The 26,690-nt window shown below is 29.7% G+C and overlaps 1 protein-coding gene across 5 annotated transcripts in view; it reads left to right on the top strand.

Annotated features, from left to right (window-relative positions):
- The window catches only part of gukh (NHS actin remodeling regulator GUK-holder), a 218,705-nt gene extending 193,572 nt beyond the window's left edge, over window positions 1-25,133 (top strand). For 4 of the 5 annotated variants that reach the window (XM_069115851.1, XM_069115871.1, XM_069115878.1 and 1 more), the window contains 3 exons: window positions 18,889-19,537; window positions 20,891-21,368; window positions 23,258-25,133. In XM_069115851.1, coding sequence (XP_068971952.1) covers window positions 18,889-19,537; window positions 20,891-21,368; window positions 23,258-24,136 — 2,006 coding nt within the window. In that variant the 3' untranslated portion in view covers window positions 24,137-25,133. The remainder of the gene's footprint in view (window positions 1-18,888; window positions 19,538-20,890; window positions 21,369-23,257) is intronic. The other variant, XM_069115861.1, reaches the window with a different exon arrangement.
- The last annotated feature ends 1,557 nt before the right edge of the window (window positions 25,134-26,690 follow it).

The raw sequence follows: 26,690 nt of genomic DNA, 5'->3' as shown, positions 1-26,690 counted from the left end.
AGATATCATATCTTCCAGTAATTTTTGAACAGAAAATTTGAAATATTTTCTAACTAGCAACAAACCTGAAAATAGATAATGAATTATTTTAGTTAATCTAATTCTGAATTCAAAACAGTAAAACAAGAGAGAGAGAGAGAGAGAGAGAGAGAGAGAAAACTATTTGTCATTACCCAATAACAAAGTAAAAAATGACATTTGTGATATTTATTCATTCTTTTAATTTTATCCTCGTTGTATATATATATATATATATACAGGGTGGTTGGTAACTGGTGGTACAAGTGGAAAGGGAGTGATTCTACGCGGAAAAAGAAGTCGAAAATATAGAATAAAAATTTATTTCTTTAATTTTTTTTTTTATTTTTCCATCGAGACAACGATCTACAGTGAGATCCGTTATAACGTATCGCAAAGTCGATTTTCTCGAAAACAAAGCCTCAAACGAAAAATTTTTATTCTATATTTTCGACTTCTTTTTTTGCGTAGAATCGCCCCCTTTCCGCTTGTACCACAAGTTACCAACCACCCTGTATATATATAAAATACGACTAATTGTTAATAAAAGGTATTTTAAGATTTACCAAAATAGGATAAAATTATATACTTGACAATATTTTGATAAGTTCATTGTTCGATACGAAATAGATGAAAAAACTATACCTATGAAATAAAATTATTTTAATTAATTCCGAACTGCTTCACGTTAATAAACTTATAAAAATTAATCTGTACTTCTCGTACACATAAATATTCTTTAATAGACATTTAATTTACAGTTTATAGACAAAAGCACTTTATATAAAGAAATTAATATTTTTTTGATAGAAATTCTTAAATATAAAAATATCGAAATACTTCATAACTAATAAAATTTCTAGAGTACGTAACCAATACAATTCAATTTTACAAATTCACTAGCAAAAAAACTCGTATTTGGTATCTTCCTGGTACATTAAGAATCAGTCCTGTTGTACAAGTATCTTAGGAGATCCTCCGTTCCTTGTTGCTCGAACAGTTATGTAAATCGCGCATTAGATAATTGCTGAAGCCAGGGCATCAGTGCAGTAAATAGATCGATCAGCGGGAGATCTCATCAAGGACCAGCTGGAGCGGGAAAGAATAAAAGAACGAAATACAAGAAAGTACGTCGATGTGGAAGTTATCAGTATATACACGTATTCCAGCTCTTGATTCTACGAAAGGAGAGTACAGGCTAACGGGAGAGTGTCATTTGCTTGGAGATTAATGAGGGCAAACGGCAAACGATCCGTTCGACGGTTGCGATAACGAGATCGAACAATGTTTTTCCGCGTTAGCGTAGACACGATAGAAAAGTCACGTTTCCTGTATCTACCGACTCATTCGTCCGATTTATCGGCAGCTGCCCCTAACTTAACATTGCGAAACGATAAATACGAATTCTCTCCTTTTGTCGTCTTTTATGACGTACGGAATATTTCAGAGTTCAATAGTTTCGATGATAAAAGCCTATCGAACCAGTCCCAACCGATGTATGTACATAAGTGCATGCTTTTCGCAAGGTTAATAGATAACATTACATGCGCATTTCCATTAGTTTTTTTTACTTTTAACACGCCACGGATTTCCTATTTTTCGTCCATAAGCGACCACCTGATTACAAGTATTGATATCATCAGATAAAGAATGTATCTTCTCCTTGTCGTCTATAGACTCCTCTTTCGTAGTCTTTCCTTCTTGGGTTATACATAGTTATATATAGTTTTCACTTATACATGTGTATACACTTTATGCTAATAGAGTGAGTTCATTTTTCTGCAGAGTTTTCTATCTGCTTTCCGACACTTCTACGATTTTACTCACGTTTAACCCCATTTCTCCTAATTTCTTGATAGGTAAAGGAGTGTAAATTATTGCATTCTGTAATACCACGTTGGATGCAAAATGTGATATTATGCAAGTACAATGCAACTGGTAACACAATACAGGGTGGGGTGATTCATCATAGAGAAATAAGTAAAGGACATAGACTAAATTTTTTTCGTATGTAACTTCGTTTCAGAAAAATGTAAAGATTTGTTTAGAATAGAGAGATGCTTTACTTTGGATATTTTTCATATTCTTATATGTGATGTACATTTTATATAAACTATACAAATAGAGTGATCGATAATATGTGGTAGAGCCGGAAGTGTATGTAACAAATAAAATTATTTTCGAAAAAATTGATTTCAAATATATATAATATATATAAAAAATATTTATAATAAATATGAAATATATATAACTCTGGTAAGTGTTAACAGACCTTGCTGTAGACTAATATCTCTACCTATATTTGTATTTATTGAATTTAATAATGAAGAACACATGATGAAATAGGATACTTATATGTGATAAATTTTATTATTTTAGAAATTGTTGAATTGTTTCCTATTTAATTAAATACCAACTGATAAGTTCATATCCTATTCTTCCTATTAAAATTAAATCTTTCTATTTTAAAGTCATTGAACTTATTATTCTGTTACATTGTGTGTTCTTCACTATTCTATTCGATAAATAAAAATATAATTAGAATTTACAACGAAATCTGCAATGCTTATCAGGCAAATACATAAATTCAGCTTTTCGAAAATAGTTTTATTTTTTCACGTACCATCATCCTCTTTTACATCCTCAGTTACACCAGAGGTCACCCTATATATAATCTATATTGAATACACAACGTGTGTAATATATAAAATAACCAAAGTAAACATTCATTATACTATTTGGTGTGTGATACATATCTCTATTCAAGTTCCATTTTTTAAATTACATATAAATTTCATATTCATAAAAATATAGTGTTATAAAAACATCTCCAATATAATAATTTATATTTATTAATTTTTACTTTGAAGACTTGAAACTTAAGATAAGGCTCAAATATTACTACAAATAAAACCTGCTATTTGTCAAACCAGAACTATAATTCACGAAATGAGTGTAACTTCATATTATAAAGCATATATATATTTTTTTTTCTTCATATTTATATAATATATATATGTATTACGGGGTTAACATAAATAGTTCGGTGATTGAGAGTTCAACGGTTTAAAATAACCCTTTACAATTGCGGTACATTTTCATTAATTCGTTTCATCTTTTCAACCGGAACCTATAATAAAACTAAGATGGAAATTATAAGAAACATCACGGTAGCATAAACGGTTGTTTATGAACCACTGTTGAAACGAATCCTTCGTAAGCAGTCATTATGTTAGGGAAAGGAATTATAGTGCGTTTGATGACGAGTGAATAGGAAATTTTTCGCTTCAGTGTACAGCATACAATAAAGTTAACAGTGGAGACTGATAAGCTGGAAAACTCCAGGGAGCCCCCAATGAAGCCTCACTTTGTTAGCCCTTATCAGCATCATTAGCCGCTGGCTCAACAACTAACGGAATTGCATCAGACGTGATGTTTATCCCAGTTGATAATTCGAAATCGAGATAAATAAAATTCCCTCCTACTCGTAGCAGACGATTCAAATACTTTCGAGCGGATGCCACCATCCTCAGTTCACTTCGATCTGGCCACGTTCACGCCCGGCAGTCGCCTAGCTCTACCGATTAAGCGATCCCTCAACCCCTTCCGAGCTTCGAGCTTTTCGAAGATTTCTATCTATTTCACGAACTTAAGTCATCTGACATTATTATCGGTAGCTGACGTAACTTTTCGTGGATTTTGCAGGCATCTGTCCTCTACCTACCCCTTAAGACCAACTTAATTTAAAAACTAGCACCGTAAATTATTTGTCTATCATAAGAATATGCAAACTTGAAATAAGTCGATATTGAAGTTGTTCACGATTTTCAATGAATGTTCGTCGTGTTATTGTTCGGACATTGTATGGAGGCCTGTGCACAAAGCATCAGGAAGTTGTTAGATCTTCACGCGTGAATGCGTTGGCAGTGAGCTGGGAGGGGAAGAAATTCGCGGTTTTAACAAGTGGCGATGATAAGGCGGTATCAGTCTAGCAACGAAGAGGAAACCTTGTCGCTAGACAGGCAGTCGCCAGCCTTGATAGCTTGAGAGAGAACTGATTGTAAGACGAGTGTGGTCTTTGCGATTTGACAATCGTCTTAGGCTACAGTTGCATTCCAACATGCTGGCGAGGCATTTGCTTTTTATTGCGACCAGACGACATCGTAAGTCAAAAAGTTTCTATTTTTGTTTTTTTTTTTTTGCTTTTTATTTCTAACTTGCCACAATATGTTCTTTAATTTAATTATCGGGGTTTTGTTCTTTTTCTGTTTGAGAAGTCGCAGGTTTTAGTTTGCTTAGGAAATATGTATGTATGTACATGGACGCATTGTTCTGACAGTGAATTATATTTTTTTTGAACTTGTTATTGACATAAGTACTGCCGTTGTAAATAACGCATTTTGCTGATTGTTAAACAATAGATGTTTCATATTCGAGTGTTAATATCTTTTGTTACAATTTATTTTCGTTGGAATTAATTTCAGTAATAAGTGGAAAAGTTTTAAGTTGGCACATAAATAACATAATTTTTCTACCAGATTGTTACTTTTTATTGTAATAATTTTTATTTATCGGTATTTGTGTTTTATTTTATCGTCACTCTTCTGTTGTCGAAAGTTTGTTCGCGAGATATATACACAAGAGTTCGCGTTATATGTATGTCTCCATTTAAAAAATTTCCGACGAAGATTGTTATTACAAGCACATTATGGATTATGCAGAATAAGTACGAATAACAATTGAAACTGAATTTACAAAAAATAATATGTTGCTATAAATGTTTGATTGGTTGCATTTACAATGCATGCATGTTTGGTAACGCATGAGAATAGTTTGGATTGCTCTCATACTCCTGCTATGATTTTAGGATTATTATGCCCCATTTCGTTCTCATTTTAACAAATGAAAGGATTTTTAATGTTTTATTGAAAAAATTTACCATAGCATTGAAATGAGTCTTTCATATATTCTTAAGATTTACAAATATTTTTAATGATATAGAAAGCCAATTAAGTTAAAAACAATCCAAATGATATAACAGGATTAAGCTTAAATCATCTTTAATGTTTTCAAATATCTCTTCGGTATGATGGGATTAATCTATTCAAGTTTCCTGACACTTTAGCAGGTACAACATCCTTCACTATATCTTACATATAAAAATCCAAATCAAAGAAACAGACATTAACTCCTTAATCTTTTCTATCGCATTATTTTGTCAGATCTGTTTTAAGTGCATATATTTTATTTCCTATATAAAACACTTTTATATAAAATAACACGCTCCAACGTCAACCAGCGATACATACATATATATGAGACTTTCAGATGGATTTAAATTTTGTTTTAAGGTGCAAAATGAGTGAATATACAAGTACATTTAACTAACACGCGAATTGACACTTGCACAGTTGATTGGGATTTGTTCGTATCTTCGTTTTTAAAATAATATCGCCTTGCATACTTCGCATCTGTATTTTCTCCATTATTATTTGATTTAGTTTTATTATATTACAACACTATTATATATGCAAAACAATAAAGTTTCCTAACCAATCGAATACTATCATAAACAAAATTACTCCATTTTCTATAATAATTCCTATAAGAGAAATAAGAATTAAAGAACTCAGAAATTAGTTCCAAATGTGGAACCGGTTTACTTTTGCAATAATAATTGTGTTCTGACATTTGTATTTCTTTATTAACGACGTTTAATATGAATGAAATCGATAATCGTATAATATCAAACGATACAATACAAACATTATGTATATCATTAAATAACTATATCAGATGAAGATTTGCTAATATGGCTTGCGTGTGAATAGGATATCTCTTCCATTGATAATTAATCTCTGTTTGTATAATATAAAATAATTTAAATTAGTCTTAGAAATAAAACCTGAAAAAAAGAGAGAATGGAGAAGATTGATTAAAATCAAATATTTAAATTTAATTTCTCAAAAAATATCTACATATTGGTACAAATATATAATTTGTTAAGTCCTTCTCTTTACAAATTTTTTCTGTTTGAATGTAAAACATGTAGTACATGCTAGTGTATACGTTTATAAAATTAGTTATACAAATAATAATATTTAAAAATATTATTGTTACTTGGAAAATATAGGAAATATCATTTAAAGTGAAGCATCTGTTTTAATCCACTTATCAGCATCAAAGGAAATGTATGTTATATCTTCTTTACGAATCTAAAATCTAATTTCATTTAAAGTTATCAAAACACGTGTCAAGCTTATTTGAGCAAATATACGTCTACATATATTTACTGTAAATTATATCATTGCTGAAGTTTATTGCCTATAATAAAATAAAATATTGTCATGTCGCTAGTTGCCATTGATAGTGGCACAATATAAAAAATTTGAAATTTGCTTTTATTGAATAGAAGGTCTACATGATATTTTTATTTTTATCATGTAAAATGATAAATTTATAATTCCATTAGTTTTGCCTCAATGGGAAAAATTATTACCTATGCCGATATCAACCTGGTTTTAGTTTTACAACAGTGACATTTACAGTTGTTTTGTGACACTACAAGTGAAAGGTTTTAGTGCTTTCGCACTAATAGTGGCATATTTTGTGTTAAGTTAGCTTTATAATGTCACTGAAATGTCTCACAAGGATTTCTTTGTAAAACTTAAAAAGTACCTCCTGTAAAATATACATTTTTTGAGTTGTAACATTATCCGTGCCAAGCAGTGATGTTATAAAACAAACTCATTCTTGGCGACAAGTGTGATACATAAACAAACATGAATAAAACAAGTTGCTATCAATGAATGATTAACTTTTATGAATGTTTACGACATTTTATGAAATACAGTGTTTCGTCTTGAATTATGTCCAATACTTTTTACAATTTTTGTGTTTTCTTTTTCTGTTAATATCTACTCCACGAGCAACTTGTTGAAAAGGGATAAATCTAGCGCAAAAATGTAATAATGATGTGGGGGGACAACGCATTCATAGGCGCACGCTTTCAGAAGTTTGATAATTATTCCTGTGAACCTATACTGTATGATTTATACTGTATGATCTATTTATAAATGGTTTTCAGAGTAGAAGAAACGCGTAGATTGTATTTTCACTTTGATTATTACATACATATTTATTAATACAATGATATAAAGAATATACAAAATCTTATGAAGTGTATTTATCTCAATTATCTTCATTATTTCAAGTAATAAATGAAAACTCTACGCAATAAAAAAATTGCATGATTGCGGGCAGGATGTAACATCATGACCAACATCAGGATGTAATCTCATCGGTACCAAGTTATTCGATATCGAATTTTGCATTTTTATTAATTTCTTTTTTCGTTTTAACTAGATTTGATCTTACTGGGCGTAGCTTCGAACATGCTTCATAATGAAAGGAATACAATAAAGAAAGTCGAATATTCCTGAACTGCGGTTTGAAATAAATAGCATGCCTTTTTAACATGTTTAATGCTTATGGTAATAGAAAATTTTCATACAATATCTACCTGTGGTTATATTGAGAAATATAAATTATTATAAAACACTTTTCCATAAATTCACATAAGATCACATGTATAATTTAAAAGTATATGTCCACGTGAATAGGTGTGAAGTGGGGGCAACCTGACCGATTTCAATGATCGTGGAATATGTTGTTACAGTCAACTTTCTGAACAACTTTTCCCTATATGCACATATAACCGCCACAATGCGCCCCTTGGCTTTAATTTTTAGATACTGGTCTGGTCTAACCTATAATCCATTGATTTTTCTTTTTTATTTATACAATATCAAAAACGATTATATTTGTCATTAGTGAGTTAAGCTTAGGTTCAGCTGTATAAAAATGTGGACACCTATTCCAGGATGAAGTGGAATCATAAGTTACATTTAATTGAAAGTTTTTGCAAGTATCTTGAAAACTAAGATCCAGCGGCGCGACGGTTATACGCATGTAGTTGTAGGAAAGTATTGTTCAGGATGTTACTTATGATAACAATTCAAGGTCATTAAAATCTGTTAGGTCTCTGCTATTCCCAATAATTGTCGAAACAATTCTGATTACTTTATGTAAATATTTATTCCAAAATTCAACTGATGAGACGCTTCACATGTACATTGAACAAGAATGGAACTATATAGTATATCACGGAATTTATTACGAGAAATCTAAAACATTTAATCTAATATTACCCACTATCATCGTCAGACAACAAGCATTTTTACAATATAAATGTAACTTTCTTACTCGGCGATGAATTTTACGATAACACCTATTAAACCCATTAAAGTATTTTCAATACTTAGCACTAAATAATGTTCAATATTCAAATAATTTTACTCTCGTAGATTCATATTGTATTTGTAGCTACTTTCGTTTCGTATCACCATTAAATGCCTTTGATTCTAAATGGTTTCAGATTTAAACTGAAAGATTACAATTTATTTAGCAATGGTGTAAGATTTATTAAAGTTTTATAAAATATATTTAAAGATTAGATACAACTTCTGACACATATTCTTTAAAAAATTTTAATTCATTAACGCAAACATTTTTCAGATTAAATCAAATTTCTGGTGCTTTTGTTAATAAGTTAAAAGATATTTATCTACTTCCACATATATATATATATATCAAAAGTGTTTATTTCTAAGAGAAAATTTAAAAAATAAACACAAATATATTCACACATATAAACACAGAAAATTAAGTTTCTAATTTTTAAGGTATGTTCAAAATTATATACATAAGAATAGAAGATGATAAAAATTGATTTTAAATTTAAATACTAACATGCTGGTTGACATTGTACGATATAAATGTAATTTTATTACTCTCGTTTATAATCGGTTTCCTGCTAAGTACTTTTCGAGTTACGTCACGGAAGATAACCATAGGTCACGTACCGTTACTTACAAAAGTGGAATTACTAATCATATCATTTGATAACCGATTAACTTATATGTTTGAAGTAATTTTATTCAACTCAATGGCAAGTCACGTCTAATCGACAATGGAAAGTTTCGTGATACTTTTGTCCTAATTCTATCCTTTTAATATTCCATCGGAATTTGTTTTTTTTTTAAGATTCTAATAATAAGCTACTTTGCAAGATTTATGTATACGATACAGTCGCAATAAACATATCGCATATCACAACAAACATTTTGCAACTATTTTGTAGATGTTGTTTTGAAAAATTTTACAATTTAATTTTTCCATCTACCCAAAAAAATAGAATTTTTTATTCTTTCTACTATAAAAATATTGGTATATTATTGTTTGGTATCATTCAATTCAAATAACTTTTATGGAAAATAATGGTTTCAATAATATTAAACGCACATAAATTATATTTTGCCAAATTTAAATGAATCCTTTATTAAATGTCAAAAGTATGAATGTCATTTTATTTACTATGATAGGTATGTTACCGAAAACTATGAAAAAATTCATTTGTAAATTTTTACAACATTCATTTCTTTGCACATTTTAAAGTACTTATCTAATTACATTAAATATGTAAATACATATATATTTATTTTTCTGTACTTTATTACGTAACAATGAAAAATTTAAGGATATATAATCAAATTATTACGGTATTCCTATATTACATATTTCAAAACTTTATTGACAGGAAATAGAATACTTACTAGTTAGTCAAATAATGTTTTTAATGTAGTATTAGTAGATAGTTTGAAAATAATCGAAAACAAAGGAATTAAATAATAAATAGTATATAACATAAAACAAAATTTAGGAGATATTATGATTTATAGAAATCAGTACGGAGTACCAAACAAAAGCCTTAAACCTACCAAATAAAGATGTTTCATTTTTATCCTCATTTTCAAAATAGTAAAATGTCAGTATCATGAATAAATAAATAGATTGCAAATAAAATTAATTTTCTATCGAAAATGCTATCGAATATCTTTTTGTACTTTTTGTCATTCTGTTTTCACTTTTCAGTATTTCAAAAGAATGATTTTTTATTTTTACTTGATTTTCTCTTCTTGCGTGTTCTAAATAATTTCATACATATTATACAATATTTATATCAAGGCTGTATCATCATTCATAATACCATTGAATAACACTAACCATACAAGTGAATAACACTATGAAATTTCTACAACCAATCTTCTATTAAGGACATCATTCACAAATTTTGGAACAATTCGTTTTCGTGTAATAGTATTATATCTTAGAAAATTCAGTTGGGATTATATGACCAGTAACGTAGTGTAATTGTAATCAAGGCTTTTGCACAATACTGTAGGGTTCTTCATACATACACGCCATTCTTCGCTTTTTCTTTGGCGTATAACATGAAACACGATGATATTAAAAAGAAAAATTCGTAGCGATATCCTGAATACTCCGTATAATTGAAGAAAAGAAATGTTTCATGGCGCTATCATATTACATTCTTGATAATCGTCTTGGCTGCCGCATATATCATAGTAGTTACTGAAAAAGTGGAGCAACATGACATGTTGCTCGATAAAAATGAAATCCACTGTCTGATGCTATAGAAACTTACTTCGTTATTAAATCGTTTCAAAGAAAAATATATCTGTCTCATTAAATTTTATGCTGTAGAATATGATGAACGCAAGGAATAATTAATTGTCGTGTGCAGCATTTATCTATAATTTTTATGTTTTTAACATATGACGTGTATTTACTGCTTGAGTTCTATGAATTGTACCATGAATCATTTATATGAACGTCTAACAGTAAAATTTATTGTAAATTATTGTCTTTTGGAGATACGAAGCAATTTTCGACTATCAATCGTGTTAATGAAAATAATCTCATGATATGCAAAATGTAAATGGACAATAATATTATACATATAAAAAGCTTATTATAAAGATTTTACATAAAAAAATAAATTTAAAAAAGTGGGTTAAAATTAATGTATACGAGACTTGGCTTTTTAACAGCCACGTTGAATACACGAAGAATATTATACATATATGTATGAAAATTAATTTTTTTACTCTCGATTGGACTAATAAGTTACTAATTATTTAAACAGTAAATGTGATTGTTTTTGGTAAAGCTTAATGTGTTATATATTCTTTATAAAATCATTCAGAAAAATATGTTTCTATTACTTATTACCTAAAAACTAAATTTTCTTAAACGGTAAACAAATTGGTTCTGCAAAGGTTAATAAGTTAATCTTGACACACATGCATGACATTTTCGTGTTATACGTGTTATTACACGTATTATAACTATTGCTAGACATCGATGGTAGATACTAAGACAAAATATCGCATTATTAAATCTGTTTAGCAGCTTAAAGGTTATTGATCAATGTCGTTTTTCTTTATTTCTAAAATATTAAAATAATCTGTCAACCATTAGTATCAATCTCATAAAAATCTGCAATAAGTTTAATAACTGTGAAAATAAAAGTGTAATGAAATCCGTCCGTGTAAATAAATAATTTATTAAATTTAGAAATATAGATAAATTAAAAGAAAAGATCGCTTTTAATTTTAAAAAGTGCAACGCCTTCAGGCCACCCGATCAATATCCATTATTAGTTCCTTTAATTTTTATATAGTAAAAGGTGCTACCTGTTCGAAAGCAATGACCGTTGAGAAAAATCTGTCGAAACGAAAAAGGACCTGAGAAAGTGTCGAAACTTAATAGGAGAGCAAAAGAAACATTATAAGAAATTAAGCGGAATATATCGATACTTCGCAGACAGTGTTCACCAGCTGGAGATTATAGCCATTGCCCATCCTGCTGGCAGACTAGATTAAGTTACTATACAACTTTTTCATATATGTACAATAATGTACATATATGTATATATACGTTCTCGTATGTGCTCGTCGTTCTTTTCACCTTTCCTTTTACGAGTCAGAACATATTGGATTACAGAAACTTGCACGTAAACAGTGGATTCGATCACTTTCATACGGAAGAATTGCTTGTTCTGTAAGTATTAGTGTATGCCACGTATATGCATCGAAGAGAGAATTATAGTAAAATCCTGTACACGATATACGGGTAAATAACTGCTCCTGTTATCGTTTTCTGTTTCTTCATCGTTGGTCGAGGTAACGAAACACAATGAAAACAAAGAAATGCAAGGAACACATGCAAAATCAATTGATCAATTATTGGAAATGCAAATTTTATGTGTGAAATACAAAATTGTATCGTATTATGTATTTTTCTTAAACTTTCATTTAATTTGATTGCTTTCTTATGTTGGATTTTTGCAATTATTCATGTTAGAAAAATATCATCGTTGTAATGTAAATATACCAAATCGCATTATATATACTTCTGTTAATACTTACTGGGTGTCATCAGCGTTTACTGTGAATTACGCGCGTCATAATAAGCAGCGATGTATGCAAAGTTAGAACAAGAACAAGAAAAAATATTGTGTAGCAAATAGCAAACGAGTTCAGGTTTCGGCATGTGGTGAAAACGTGTGTGCCTCGACTTTGCCGTGTCGCATGTTAACTGATGCGTGCTCCTTCTTGCCCCTTGTTGTAAGTAGCGCGTAGCACTAACATTCTAGTGACTAACTTCAGATAAGGGACTTCATCCATAATCAATCTTTCATCCGCCATCGGACACTAGGATGCACCGCTTATCAGTAAAACAAGAATATAATATATTGAAAATTTTATATATAGTGTTTTTAAAATGTTTCGTGATACTTTTGGGAGTATATACTAGTAGCTAAAATGATGGAAAAATATCATGTAAATACAGGTCTAGTTGCAAATATTTTATTTTCGAATTATGATTTTTGAAGTTAAATATCAAATACAATTTTTAAAGCAATTAGAAATATTTTTCTTATAATATTGCTTTGCAAATATGATCTTTGTAAGTGACAAGCTTTTGCTATGCTTATATATATTTATTAGAAATTTTAACGAATACTTTGTTTTTATCCGGTTTTATCTGAAAAGTTGTGTAGGATAATCTATAAGTGAAAATATATAAAGAACGTTATGTGAAATTTAGTAAACGCTTTATTATAAAATCTACGTTTCATTCATTTTTCAAAATTATAAGTAGATATTGAACGCAATATAAAACATACGTATATAGTGTATAAGTAGGAAAATGTTTACTTATAAATTCAACTAATTGTATTATGAAAAGCTTATAAAAATTATAAATATATAAGACAAATTCCAAATTTTTATTTTGAAAATAAAATAATTGCAAAATAATTCAGTCGAATTTTGTATAAGATTTTTCCTATCAATTTGCTTGCTAGTCAAAGTTTAACTTTTACAAAAGATATATTTTTATATTTTGTTGTAGAATATGAAAACATAGCTGCAACTATAGTTATTGAATTATTTTAAAACTAAGAACATAATATGAAGGTAACTTATTACAATAAACACGATTGATTTTTCGTATCCTATAATGAAAAATTTGTAGTTACATGTTTCACATAATATTAAATATTTGCTGATAATTTTGCAATAAAATGTTTGCAGCCAAATCTAATGTTTCTTTTATTTTCACTTGATAATTATATGTTTGCAGTTTCATAACAAAAACGTAAAACACTTTGTATATCGAAATACGAGAAAATCCAGAAAATTCGATTTTTAAGACTTTATTATGAGAAACACTAAAATACTTATAATTGTGTAGGTTATGCCATGGCAAAATCATATTGATATTTTATTCGAATATATTCTTTAATGAAGAACTTAGAGAAGTTATAATTGAATAACCCATCCAAGCGCTTGATGCGACATTAAATAATAGAAATTGAAAAAAATAAAATTTTCACTAATATGGATAGTGCAATATAATTTTAAAATGTTTTAAAAACACTTAACTTTACAATTATTATCTGAGTATCGATAATTAATTTGTAATTCATATTCGGGGTCATCATTTTAATCAATGCAGTCAAATAACACACCACCAAATACCGCATATTTTCATATTTCTCTCGCTACAGCAAGAGTTAATCAGCTTGCGACTAATATTTAGAGATCTACTTACAACCTGGGTAGAGGAGCATGCAGTATTTTGTACCGTACATGTACGTATATACGTACTTATGTGTTACTATATAGTGTATAAGGCTAATTCCTTACTTGTGTGCACTTGTATGTTTATAAATGTGTATATTTCTCCTCCTACTTTTTTTTGTATTCGATCGATGATTAATACAGCGCATCTTGCCATTCGAATGTACATACCGAAGAACTATGTCGTTAAACCTTTATGAGAAATGTATGGTGTGAATAGAACTCATTTTTTATAGAAATCATAGTTGCATTTTGTTATTTGTTCTTTCGGCTCACGTTCACGTTTCACCTGTATCGTATCATATATTGTCCATCCTTCACTGTAAATATTGTAGTTCACCTAAAATCGATCAGTTACTCAAGGCTATATTCTCGTCTACGAAGAAACTGGCAATTCTATTTTTTTGCTACAATACCTTCACTTTTGTATTTTATTCGGAGGAGTAGAAAATTTCTGAACTATCGATTCAATAATACTTTTTTAAAATGTTTAGTACTTTAATACTTAAATATAGCTTAAATATTTAATTATTTACAAGTACTATAATTTATATTATAATTTATATTTATATTATAATTTTAAATACAGGCGATACGACGTAACTGTCGCCACGACTTTTCGGATACTAAATTTGACAAAAAAATATTTTGGATAAAAGTTAATCAACTTTCAATCAGCTACAAATTGCGATATAAGAAATTAAAAAAAAAATTGTTTTTTGACGAAAACTCAAGATTACCTTCAATATTTTGAAACGATGTTACGTATTTTTGAATCGATATTGTTGTAGCTTGTTAAATTCAACAAGGTGAACGACCTACTATATCATGACCTAGAAACAACATATCTAAACCTTGAAATATTGGCATAATCAAGGGAAATCTTATTGTTAAAAATTATTTTACGTCGACCAAATCGTACATTTCAAATTGGTGAGCTTCGAAAAGAAAAATGTTAGTCATACGCATATTACAAAAGGAGTATAAACAGCGCGTAAATGTAAACATACATTGTATAGTGTAAGAGTGCGGTCAATTACGATGAATATTCCAATTATGGTTTACAATTTTCTAACCACAATTCCGAACTATACAGTACTTTTGTTTTTTTTTTCTTTGTACTGATTACTGCTGCAATGCCGTCACAACGAATTTCTTGGTATGTTTTGCGACTACGCTGATGTTTATGCCCCTTTTGTAATATACGTATGATTAACATTTATCTGTTTGAAACTTACCATTTTTGAAATGTGTAATTTGATTGAAATAAAATAATTTTTAACGGTAACATTTCACGATTCATGGTTATTGCAAAGACAAAGTATAGTAGGTCGTTTAACTCGTCTTAACATCAACTACGAGAGTATGGAATCAAAAGTACGTAATGTTGTCTAAGAAAATCAAGGTGGCCATGACTTCTTGTTGAAAAAAACAATTTTTTTTTCAATTTCTTACATCGTAATATGCAGCTAACTGAAAGCTGATTAACTTTTATTCACAACATCTTTTTGTCAAATTATCAGCAGTGCCTGAAAACTCGTGACGACAATTATATGGACAGCAATAGTATTTTAATTAATAACATTCTACTTTATGTAGTGCTTTATTGAAAATTTTGAAAAAATTATATTTGGAAATTTGCATTTTTCGTTTACATAATGTACATAAGAGACAAATTTCTACTAATGAATAATGTAAAAATCAATTTTGTTGATAATATAGAATTCAATTTTATGTTACATAATTTTTTATTCTTTATATGTTTGAGGTAATATCGTACAAAATATGATATAAATCATATATATAATAAAATAAATCGATAACCGGTTTCATAATTTCGTCAAACGAAAGAAAAGATATCAAAATAGTTATTCTAATCGTTAAGTTCTAATAGTACGATATTTGTGTATAACATTCTAATAAAATGTTTACAACCAAACTTAATACTTTTTTTTATATTAGTCTTGAAGTTATATGTTAACAGTTTGTCGAGATTCATATATAATTTACGTATACGTTCAGGATTATATCTCAGTGGCCTTGAAAATTAATTGATTTTAGACAGACTCTAGTTATTATTCAACTCCAACCTGTCCCGATACCTATCGTTTACCTTCTCTCTTTTTTTATTCACTCTCGTGTCTATGTTCGCACTCGTGCACTTAGTCTATGTACATATGCATATTAGTTTTAGAGAAAATAAATGCACCTCACACGCGTGTGGCAACCTTGCTAATAGCTCACGTACATATCGTAGTACTATAGTTCATGTTATGGTGAGTACATTTTGATTTTAACTCCATCAAGAAAAACTCGGGTCCGATATATAATGTTCATTATCATCCTTCGAATGTACATTCAATCAAAGAGAATAGTAATTTTCAACTTTTTCGTGGGTACTAACGACACCAAAGTTAAAATATTTCAGGATCACCAAAATTATACAGTAAAGTATTCGAACACATGTAAAGACCTTTTATGAATGTGTTATGTGTAGTATACGAAACATTTCGAAATTTCATTTGCATTGCAATCAGTCCGAATTATTATGATTACACGGGTAAAGTTTGAACTAATATAATAATATATTAGTTATATATTATTTATTTAGTTAGTTATATATATATTATATAATAATATATATATAATAAACCATATATATATATATATATGATTTTTATTTTAAATTATTACAATAATTGTGATATAAATATACACCGTATAATAATGTATAATGATTTGAAGTACTCTCAGAACTATTTTTGGATGGTAACATTTTTATAACCATAGGACGCGTACCACTATTTGAAAACCGCTGAAATAGATTATTCTAGTCTTGTTCTATCATTTTTTAAAATTAAATATGATTCATGGAAATTACGAAGCCGCATTCTATATCGGACTTGAGTAATTGATCGATGAGCTACAGTTTTCTCGTGCTTTTGCCGAATGCTTGCATATGCAAATGTATCTTTGTATCATGCTTGCTTTGCTTTGATCTTACTAACAATAATGCTATTAATGAATTAATTTATCTTTTAATTTAGAGTCATTTATCACGGATTATCTAAAAAATTTAAATATCGTTTGTATTGACGTGAATATATAATATTAGTATGAAAATCCAGAAGATGAATTACGAAAATAATAGTTTTTTGCACTGAATCGAAACTGACGGTAATATTTATTAACGGCAAGATTTTGCAAAAATTTAGAAACAAATAATATGTGCAATTTGTGTAATAATTCGTATCAATTAAGCGAATGTCTAACAAGTAACGTATACGATCTAATTCTATTTAAAGCTTAAGAAAGATCTTCTTAAGTTTTATTCAAATTAGCCAAATTACCTAAAAAACAACTTGAATATAAAATTTGTTATTTAGTTGATTTGGCCTATTCTTTCAAGTTTCCCTGCTGCTCTCTATTAAACAATTTTGTCTTCAAGTCATTTGTATTTCAGTCACTACGTCATTTATATTATGAAAACGTGTTATTTTACTTGACTTCACACATTCTCTGCAGTTTGCAATGAAATTTTAATTCTTACAACTATTTCTTGACTTGAAGAAAACACTTCTTAGATAATGTGCAGTTTATCGTATAAATTATATTTATCATACATTTATACTTCATTTATAACTTCGTCTATATGAATTAAACGAAATTTTAATTAATGCTTTATTAATTATACCTTTACCGATTGATATCTGGATATAAATTTTTACTATACGAAAAATCATAGATAGTAAGAAGAATCAGTAACCTATTATAGTAATTTCATTCATATAAACTCTTTGTCTCTCGATAAATTTGTGCAAATGCAGTTTTACTATGATGTTATTCCTATTTCATGGTTTTCCTACATATCCTTCAGCGTAATTTTAGGTATTTATTTTCAATTAGATGTACACGCACAGTAAGGATATTTATATTCAAATGCCCCTAGGTGAAGAAACTTGATTTATATACATTGCATCTCATAAATATAATTTTTAATTCTCTACAACATGATAAAATCTAATTAAAACTATATGTATATAACAAAGTCAAATAGTAAAAGTTATTGAAAATTAGAAGATAATTAATAAAATATTCTGTTATGCTTGTTCTATTATGAAACTAATATAAATTGGATTTCAATCGCTTTTGTTTGTCTCAGTCGATAGAACTTATCCCTTAAAGAAAATGTGGAGAAAAAAGAAAAAAAAATTGTTTCTCAATACAACTTCAAACATTGCAAACTTCGTTCCTTATCACATTAATCACGACACACAAGAATTAGAAATTTTTTGGCGATTTTATAGCTATGAGACGCAGTGTATGTTATATGTATTATTTCTTTCGCGACAGATTTATACAGGCGAAGTTCTACTGTAATATTATTCCTATTTCGTGTTTCTTTCATCCATCTCCTCCATTTTAACTTTACTTTAAGTCAAATAACTTATCATGTGAAAAGTTTTTGAAGAATTGCGACATAAAACTGTAAAATAATATCGAAAAAGCTTATATCTATACACAATGCTTTTTGTCTATACACAATTATTGTAGATACTTACATGTATAACTAAAATAAAATTCGCATGAAGTTTCAAATGCTTAATGATAAAAAAAATACAAGCTTGAAATTAAATTACTCGAATTTAAATATCTTGAATAATTATTAATCTCAACTACAGCAAGGCGTTAATATCTGCAAAACTCTTATAATTAATCGTTAGATAATACAAAATTAAGCTAAATCTCAAATTGCATTGGGCACGAATAAGGGAAATGATTAATTATTTTGTTTCAGACAATACACTATTGGCAATAGACTCGGTGCCTTCTCATGGGATAGTCCAACCTCCACCTTATATTTCACCTCCTAAACTCGATGAACCTCAGAAGCAGAAAATCCAAGAGATCTTGAAGGCCCCTCCCACATGCCAGAAGATACAAACGTGTGAAAAGCAACAGACGACTGTCAACTATGGCCAACAGTCAGCTCATCCTCCGAATATTTACGCTCATGATCTTCGACGAAATCTGTGCAACAGTAACGATAAATTTTTCGAACAGAGTAAAACATCACATTACAACGACTTGCAACACGACTGTGACCAACGTCAGATCGTGTATATGCGAAATGCCAGAAACCAGCAATACTATGCGTCTGGAAAAGACGTTAGTCGACAATTTTACACGCTACCATCGAGAAGATTACAGAGGGACGTCGAACCACCTCGAAGTGTCACGCCGGATATCACGAGGGGTCTTGGACGGAGTTCGTTGAGTACGATGCATGTGATTGCCAAGCATGGCCAGAAGGTGATGGTAGAACAGGATCCTAATCGCCATGGCTCTCAGATGGAATTGAGTAAAAGAACGCCAGAGATCATCGAAATGGAGAATAGATTAATGCAAAGTCAGGAGCAACAACCGATTGTGGATTTCAGAAATAGGTGGGTAATGGTTAATTGGGTAAATAGATGTGACAATACAGCAGAGTCTTAATTATCGGAATGAAGAATCAACTGGAGATTAGCTCAGTTTGACACGTTATATTTGACATTCGACAATTGAACAAGGATAAGAATTGAAACGAATTCTTACATTTTTATTCACAAGTTTTTATTTTTGCCGAATACCAATACTTACCAAATAGTTCAGAATAAACAATTTTCTCTCATACGAAAACAAAATTACTCGGTTATAATTATCGGAAACGGTCGATTATTTAAACGGTGTGTGTCATGCTTGCTTCGGATAATTTCGAGATTCTGCTATAAATGTTGCAACTAGTACGGAAAGTACAATAGATAAACAATAAATTTACTGCATAAATAGATTTCAAAGTGAATGTTATGATCAGTACAAGAAACACAGTCAACAAACAATCTATAATTTTCATGAATATCTTTATTTTCTATATTTTATATAGAAACTTTTATGTTTAATTTGTTATAATCTACGAATAAAATATTTTTTATATTTCATAATATTTTTAAGTTTCTATATTTTTATAGAATCTTTTTAAGAGTGAATATTTGAAAATGTATATTTTCATTCATTATACACAATGAATGTGACATTATATTACATGTGACATATTATAACGTTATATACATTATAATTCATTAAAGAAGTAATTTACACGGAAGTAAAAAGGATATGAACTATCCGAATGAAATGACCAATAATAATATAATATTTTACTGTATTATTTTCTAAAAAAGAAATTACAAATTAGCAGATGATTGTTAACTTATATAGTGAAAGTAAATAAGAATAAGAAAAGTATTGTATAAAATTTGTTTTAAATTTTGAGGGAAATATGTAATATGATATAAACAATGTGAGATATAGCAATATTGTAAGAAACAGAAGTAAATTTTACTTTCATGACATGTTAAATTTATGAATCGCTTTTTAATGATGTTTTTTAAACATTTATTTAATTAATTATATATATATTTTATATGTATATTTGATATGTATATATATACGTATTTTATTTTATGTGCGTTTTATATATTATATATACAAACTATACATATGTACATATATGTAGTGATATATACGTATATACAAAGTTTCCGGGTCTTTCGCATCTCAGCTCTTTTACAATATCATCCACCAAAAGATTGAAATAACGCAGTAATATTTCCTTAAATTTCCAAACGTATGTAGTAAATGTAAATAAGTTCGTAGTAAGTGTAACTTATCAATGTTCATAACAAGATAATTCAAAGATATCAAAAAGAAACACTAAAAGGAATTCATTCTAAACTCGAATCTTCTTTTTCTTCACCCAGATTCGCAACACCATTAGGGCTAACAGCGCTTGGATATCGATTCTTTGCGTCCTCGCCTGTTCGTGATCCCGTTACGAAGTCTCCTAGTGCTGATGCGTTAAAGTACAATCCAATTTCTCCGATCGGGCACGGCTACGGTAATAGTTTCAAGTCGTCCACGCCGACTGGACGTAGTATGCCAACTGTTGCCGAACGTTTGGCTCAAACCGCCAATAACTCGTTGTCGATGTCCAACTCCGGAAGAAGCACTCCTGTTCAAAGTTCGTCTGGTCGAAGTACACCAACGAACTTGATCCTTTCGCCGACGAAGAGCACCATGTCCAACGAAGAACTGTTCGCTGCAATACATAAATCGAAGAAAAGGCTGAATATTAAGGAAGATAACGAAAATTCCTCTCCCTACGGATCGACCAATTCGTTGGTAAAGATGATATCTGGAAGTGGTAATAGCTGGAGTTCCGAATCACAAAAAACGTCGGTATGTAGAAATATGAAAACTTCTTTGATGTGGTTGATATGCTATATATATACTAAATTACTTGGAAGCTAAATCGATCAACACCATTTCCTATTATTATAATTTCATTATATAAGTACACGATTAATATTCAATTTTCAGGAAAGAAATTACTTACTCTGAGAAGCTCATGTATTCCAAGATGATGAAAACTAAATTCTTTGTATTGGATAATGATATATATATATTAGTGATGACTATGATCTTATTACTCGTTGTTAATAAGGCCTGTTTACCAAAATTGACTCATTTACTGAGTCATATTGCGACATTTTTTCTCAGACATAGATGAAAAAAAGTTTTGCTAATCATTTTTTAAAATATTAAACTAGTCTGATGCACTTTGAGGATCATTGAAATTGCGGTTACAAGTTATGAAATAATTTCTTAGACATACAATAATCTTACTTTTGAATCCAAAATATCTGTGCGACGTAGCAAGGATGTGTAATATAGACAATGCGTGAAAAGTATCGTTACCAAATTTATTTTCTCATATTTGATGTTTTTTCATTATATTACAATAGTATTGTTTTACCCCAACGTTTTATAAGATGAATTGTTTATTCTAAACATAAAGTTACTCGCACAACGCACGATTCAAGTACTCAAAGAACTAAGTCAATATAATTAAACTACATATTAGAAAGTTACGTGTCACTTTTATTAAATCAGTAATACACCCTATAAAAATGTCACGGTATTATTGAGAATAGGAGCAACCTCGTTGTTTCATTGACTTTTAAATATGTTGTCACGCTCAACATTTTGAACAACTTCTATTACATTTACATTTATATTTGCGACTGTACATATAACCTGCGCACTGCTTGGCTGTAGCTTTTAGATATATGTTACTCTGGTTCAACCTATAATCCATTTATTTTTCTTCTTATTTAGTTTAGGTCGGGCTGCATAAAAACGCGGCCGTCTATTATGAGAATGAAGTGTGATCGTAATCTAAACTTAATTGAAGTTTTCTGCGAATATCTCGGGGACCAAGGTGGAGCGGCGGTTTCATGCATCAGAAAAAGTTGTTCAGAATGTTGATCTTGACAACATATTTCATTGAAATCAGTGAGATCGTTCTTATTCCTAATAATTATTACATCACCACATCGTATCTTTGTGTGTAATATATTCATTTACTAACATATGAATAACTTATAATAAAATATGTTGTCCTGATAAAATATCAAAACAACTACGAAGGAGAAAATCGTTTAAATAGTTTCATTATTTTAAATAATTCTGTCACAAGATTGTTTTACTTTTAAAGTCGCTCCTGATCATAGTCTTTTTGACATGAAATACATTACGTTGGGGGTAAAATTCAGTAGAATTTTATTTTAACAACAACAACCTTGTTATAGAATGTATGAAAATTTTTTGACTGACTCTATCTATTTAATTATAATCGTCATAATTACCATATGTTCATACTTTATATGATTTTTACCAAAATTCGAATAGTAGAAATTTGTTAATTCACTGTACGTGTTCCAATATCTGTATTGCTATTCTTATCTTTCTTATTATGCAACTAATTTGTTGCTTTAGTTAAAATTTCCTATCTAGTATTTTTTCCAAGATATGTTGAAATATTTGGAATTCTCTCCATGTTTTACGTTTTAAGTGAAGTCGAGTTGTAATTCGTAGAAATTCGTAGAAATCGTATGGGTTGTTATAAACTAATAATTAAATATTTTTAATGAAATGATGCGAAACAAAGAAGGCTTAAATAACAATACAAGTTTTCTCAAATGTTATGAAATAGTAGATAGAACGTTTTAACTAAGGAAGCCAGTGATATCAATAAAGATCAGTTCATCTTATTCATCCCATTTCAGGCAACACAAAACGTTCAACCATCCTCGCCCGCTACATCGCGACTGGACTTCAAAAGGCTGCTCCTTCAGCAGAGCGTGAAGACCGGACCTGTAAGGGTATCGGCGGCAGAGCAGCTGAAACTATCACGACAGCAGAACCAACAGCAGCAATCATCAAACGTCCAACAAACGACTTCGTTGGCCAAAGTCCTTAGTCCCCGCTCAGTCTGGAGGTTTCAAACGCCACGAACGGACGTATTATCGTCTACGATAATCGAAGACACAGCTGCTGAGGAAAAGGCCATGAAACCATCTCCAGAGAATACTTCTCCCGTGTTAAGACTGAACGTTAGGCGACAATTGGACCTCTGTAGCGATGAAATCAATGAAGATTCCATCGTGTGTAACGACAGATTAAAATTCTCTAATATAGAATCTTCAGATACGAAAGCTCCTGATATAATAGAAACAGAATCTTCCAGTAAAAATGTACAAACAACAAACGCGCAACAAGCATTCACAAAGAATTCCACTGTGAATAACAATAATAATCGTGAGACCAGTGCTTCAGTTCCTTCATTTCCGAGTACTCTACCGTCCGTTTCAATTACTTCAGACACGCATACGCAAAGCAAGACTACCAATTTCACGACTATCTCGTATCCTGTAAATTGTTCACAACTTACCCCTTCGTGTCAGCAAGCGATAAGCGCTTTTGAGTCGAGAAGAATCAGCAATCAACTAGCTAGGGCCCAGTTCTTATCTGGTACATCGACCAATCAGGAACAACATGCTTATACGAAGAATATGTTCCGCGCGAGATCAGAGTCCCCTCAGAATGCTACAATGCAAAACGTCGCTCGTAGTCCTAGTGTTCCGACCCTGGAAACTGCTCTGTGATCGCAATATGCGTATTACGTGTTTGTGTTAGAAGTTTGAAATATTTTGGACCAGACTATAAACCGTTACATAAACCGTTCCTTTCTGTTAACCCTTTGCGCTTGGAAAGTATTTTAACATCTCTTTTTGTCAAGTCGATGATTAAAAATTTCAGAATTTATGAGAAAAAATGTATGATTGCTTTATTTACGTTTGCATCAATTAAGAAATATTAATTAGTATCATTTATTCTTCAATATATTAATGTGTGTATACTATTGCCCGTAGTTCACGAGAAGCTTAATATACAATACTTATGATAGACATAAATGAATGTTGTAATTACGAAACGAATTTGATATTTATTAACCACGTGTACTATAATGAAGACTAAATTATATTCTTTTCTGAAGATTTTATTAAATACGTATTTTATTAAAACTTATGTTAAAAGTTTGTAAGTGTCTTATAACTCACGGAAGGAAGTGTACATTTATATTTTATAGTGTCTTAAAAATAATATTTTCTCAAATTGCCTAAATGATTAGGCGAAATAATAATTATGGAATGAAATTCACTCCAAAATAGATAAATTTCCTTCTACAATGAAATTTTCTTCGAAACTTTTATTAAAAAAATCAAGATAATTATTGATTGTCTAGATTCTTATCGTTATTTGCAGACTTGATTTTTTGTTAAATATAGTGCTTGTAAAATTTACATAAGAAAGAACATATTTTTCAGAAGAAAGAACATATTTTTAAACATAAAATTCGTGATTAATAATTTTGTGAACTGAATACATTTCAACTCATGATATTAAAACATTTGTAAGTGCAAAACGTTAATAGCATCTTTGGAATGTACCTATGATACAATCAATAATTGGTTGATATCGTATTGTTCGTCGATTGTACTTCTGTTGCTAGATGCGAAACTCCATTAAATTTTTGGAGTTATTGTCGACTTAATCACGTTTTTCTATTGTTAAAGAATATTTTATCAATATACAAGTGTGAATTTTGTGCTAAAGTATTTCTTAAAACATTGTTATATATTATATTATTGAAACGAAAGTAGGATTGAAATTGAGATTAGCTGTAGAAAAAAATTATGTGCTTTTATAACCGAAATGTGTCTTCATTTTTAAAAAGTTGATAAAATCTTGATCATTCAAGTATTTCCCATTTCGATTAATATTTATTTCTTTTGTTCCGATTCTTTCCCATTTTGAGCATATCGATATAATGATTATTCTTGATGATTTTAATGATCTAGTGATCAATTTCGATAATAATGATACAATTAATAATTGGTGCAGCTAGAGTACGAAATTTTATTTTCGCTAAGGGACGGCTGGTTTTTGAAGTCAAAGTATCGTTTGAAATACCTCTAATGATGATAATGGTTTTTATAAATTTTGTAAGAGTAAAAAAATAATTTCAGTAATTTCTGTGTAATTTTTATTAAAGTGAAACACGAAGAATACGTAATTTTGAGTAGAGCTCTTCGCTGCCATTGTATTCATATAGAAATTTGAATTATACAAAACTAAATTAAGTGATAATTTAATAATTAATTACCTATTTTATATAAATATACAAAAAGAACACACAGAGGTGTCTTAATTCGAAGTACTTCTGTAATCTGTAGAAGTAAAAGCACAATTATTTTCTAAAGCTAATAGTATCGTTATACTTGTTTCTTATACTTTTGCAAGGGTATGTTTCATATATGTATCTGGTTCATTATAACTTACATTAAATGAACATGTTCCTGCAGATACGATTCAGAGCTATGACTAAAAATATAGAAACCAATTAATATAGGTTAATGCAAAAGTTCATTTGTTTCTGTAAATGAAGTTTCAAGTAAGGAAGAAAGTACTCATACTTCAATTTGTCTTAACAAATATACTTTACTTTGCTATCGTTTTGTCACATAGATCATATGACACTGATAATTATTGCTATTCTTAATTTTTTGTTATTTGAAAAAAGACATACTCCTAATAGTGCGTCTAGAGTTTACATCGATAGAATAAATGCCCGCTCTTCTCCCACTCTAATAAAATTAAGAAATAAAAGTGGAAATGTGTATCTGTTCATGTTTTCTTGACGTTGCGAACATTTGTGAAGATTGCACACATACATCATGAAAGCATGAACAGATTATATTTTTCCACTTTTATGTTTTTATTTTTCTAGAGTGGAAAACGATCGAGCATTCGTTCGCCTGATGTAAATATACTATAATACTTTCCACCCGACCGAATAAAGGAGCAAACGAACTTTTGCGTTGACTTAATGTAATAAGTGATCGTTCGTACTGCACTTGATTAAGAATTCCTTTGTTAGAAAAGTTAGAAAAAGGACAATAATTTGTTAAAACCTATTAGTGTGATTTCAAATTTAAATTAGTATTATACAGTATTGGATAGCTTCATTGACGCGAAAATAGCACGTCGAAACATTGAAAGTTGAACAGAATCGCATAAGAATCGATAATAGCAATACTATTGATTCGTATCGTCGATATTGACTTAAACTGTTAATATCATGTAATTGATATCGGA

This window comes from Bombus flavifrons, chromosome 1 (genome assembly GCF_040668555.2).
Source record: "Bombus flavifrons isolate JBK064 chromosome 1, iyBomFlav1_principal, whole genome shotgun sequence".
Taxonomy (NCBI): domain Eukaryota; kingdom Metazoa; phylum Arthropoda; class Insecta; order Hymenoptera; family Apidae; genus Bombus; species Bombus flavifrons.
This window is presented reverse-complemented; position numbering and strand designations above follow the sequence as displayed.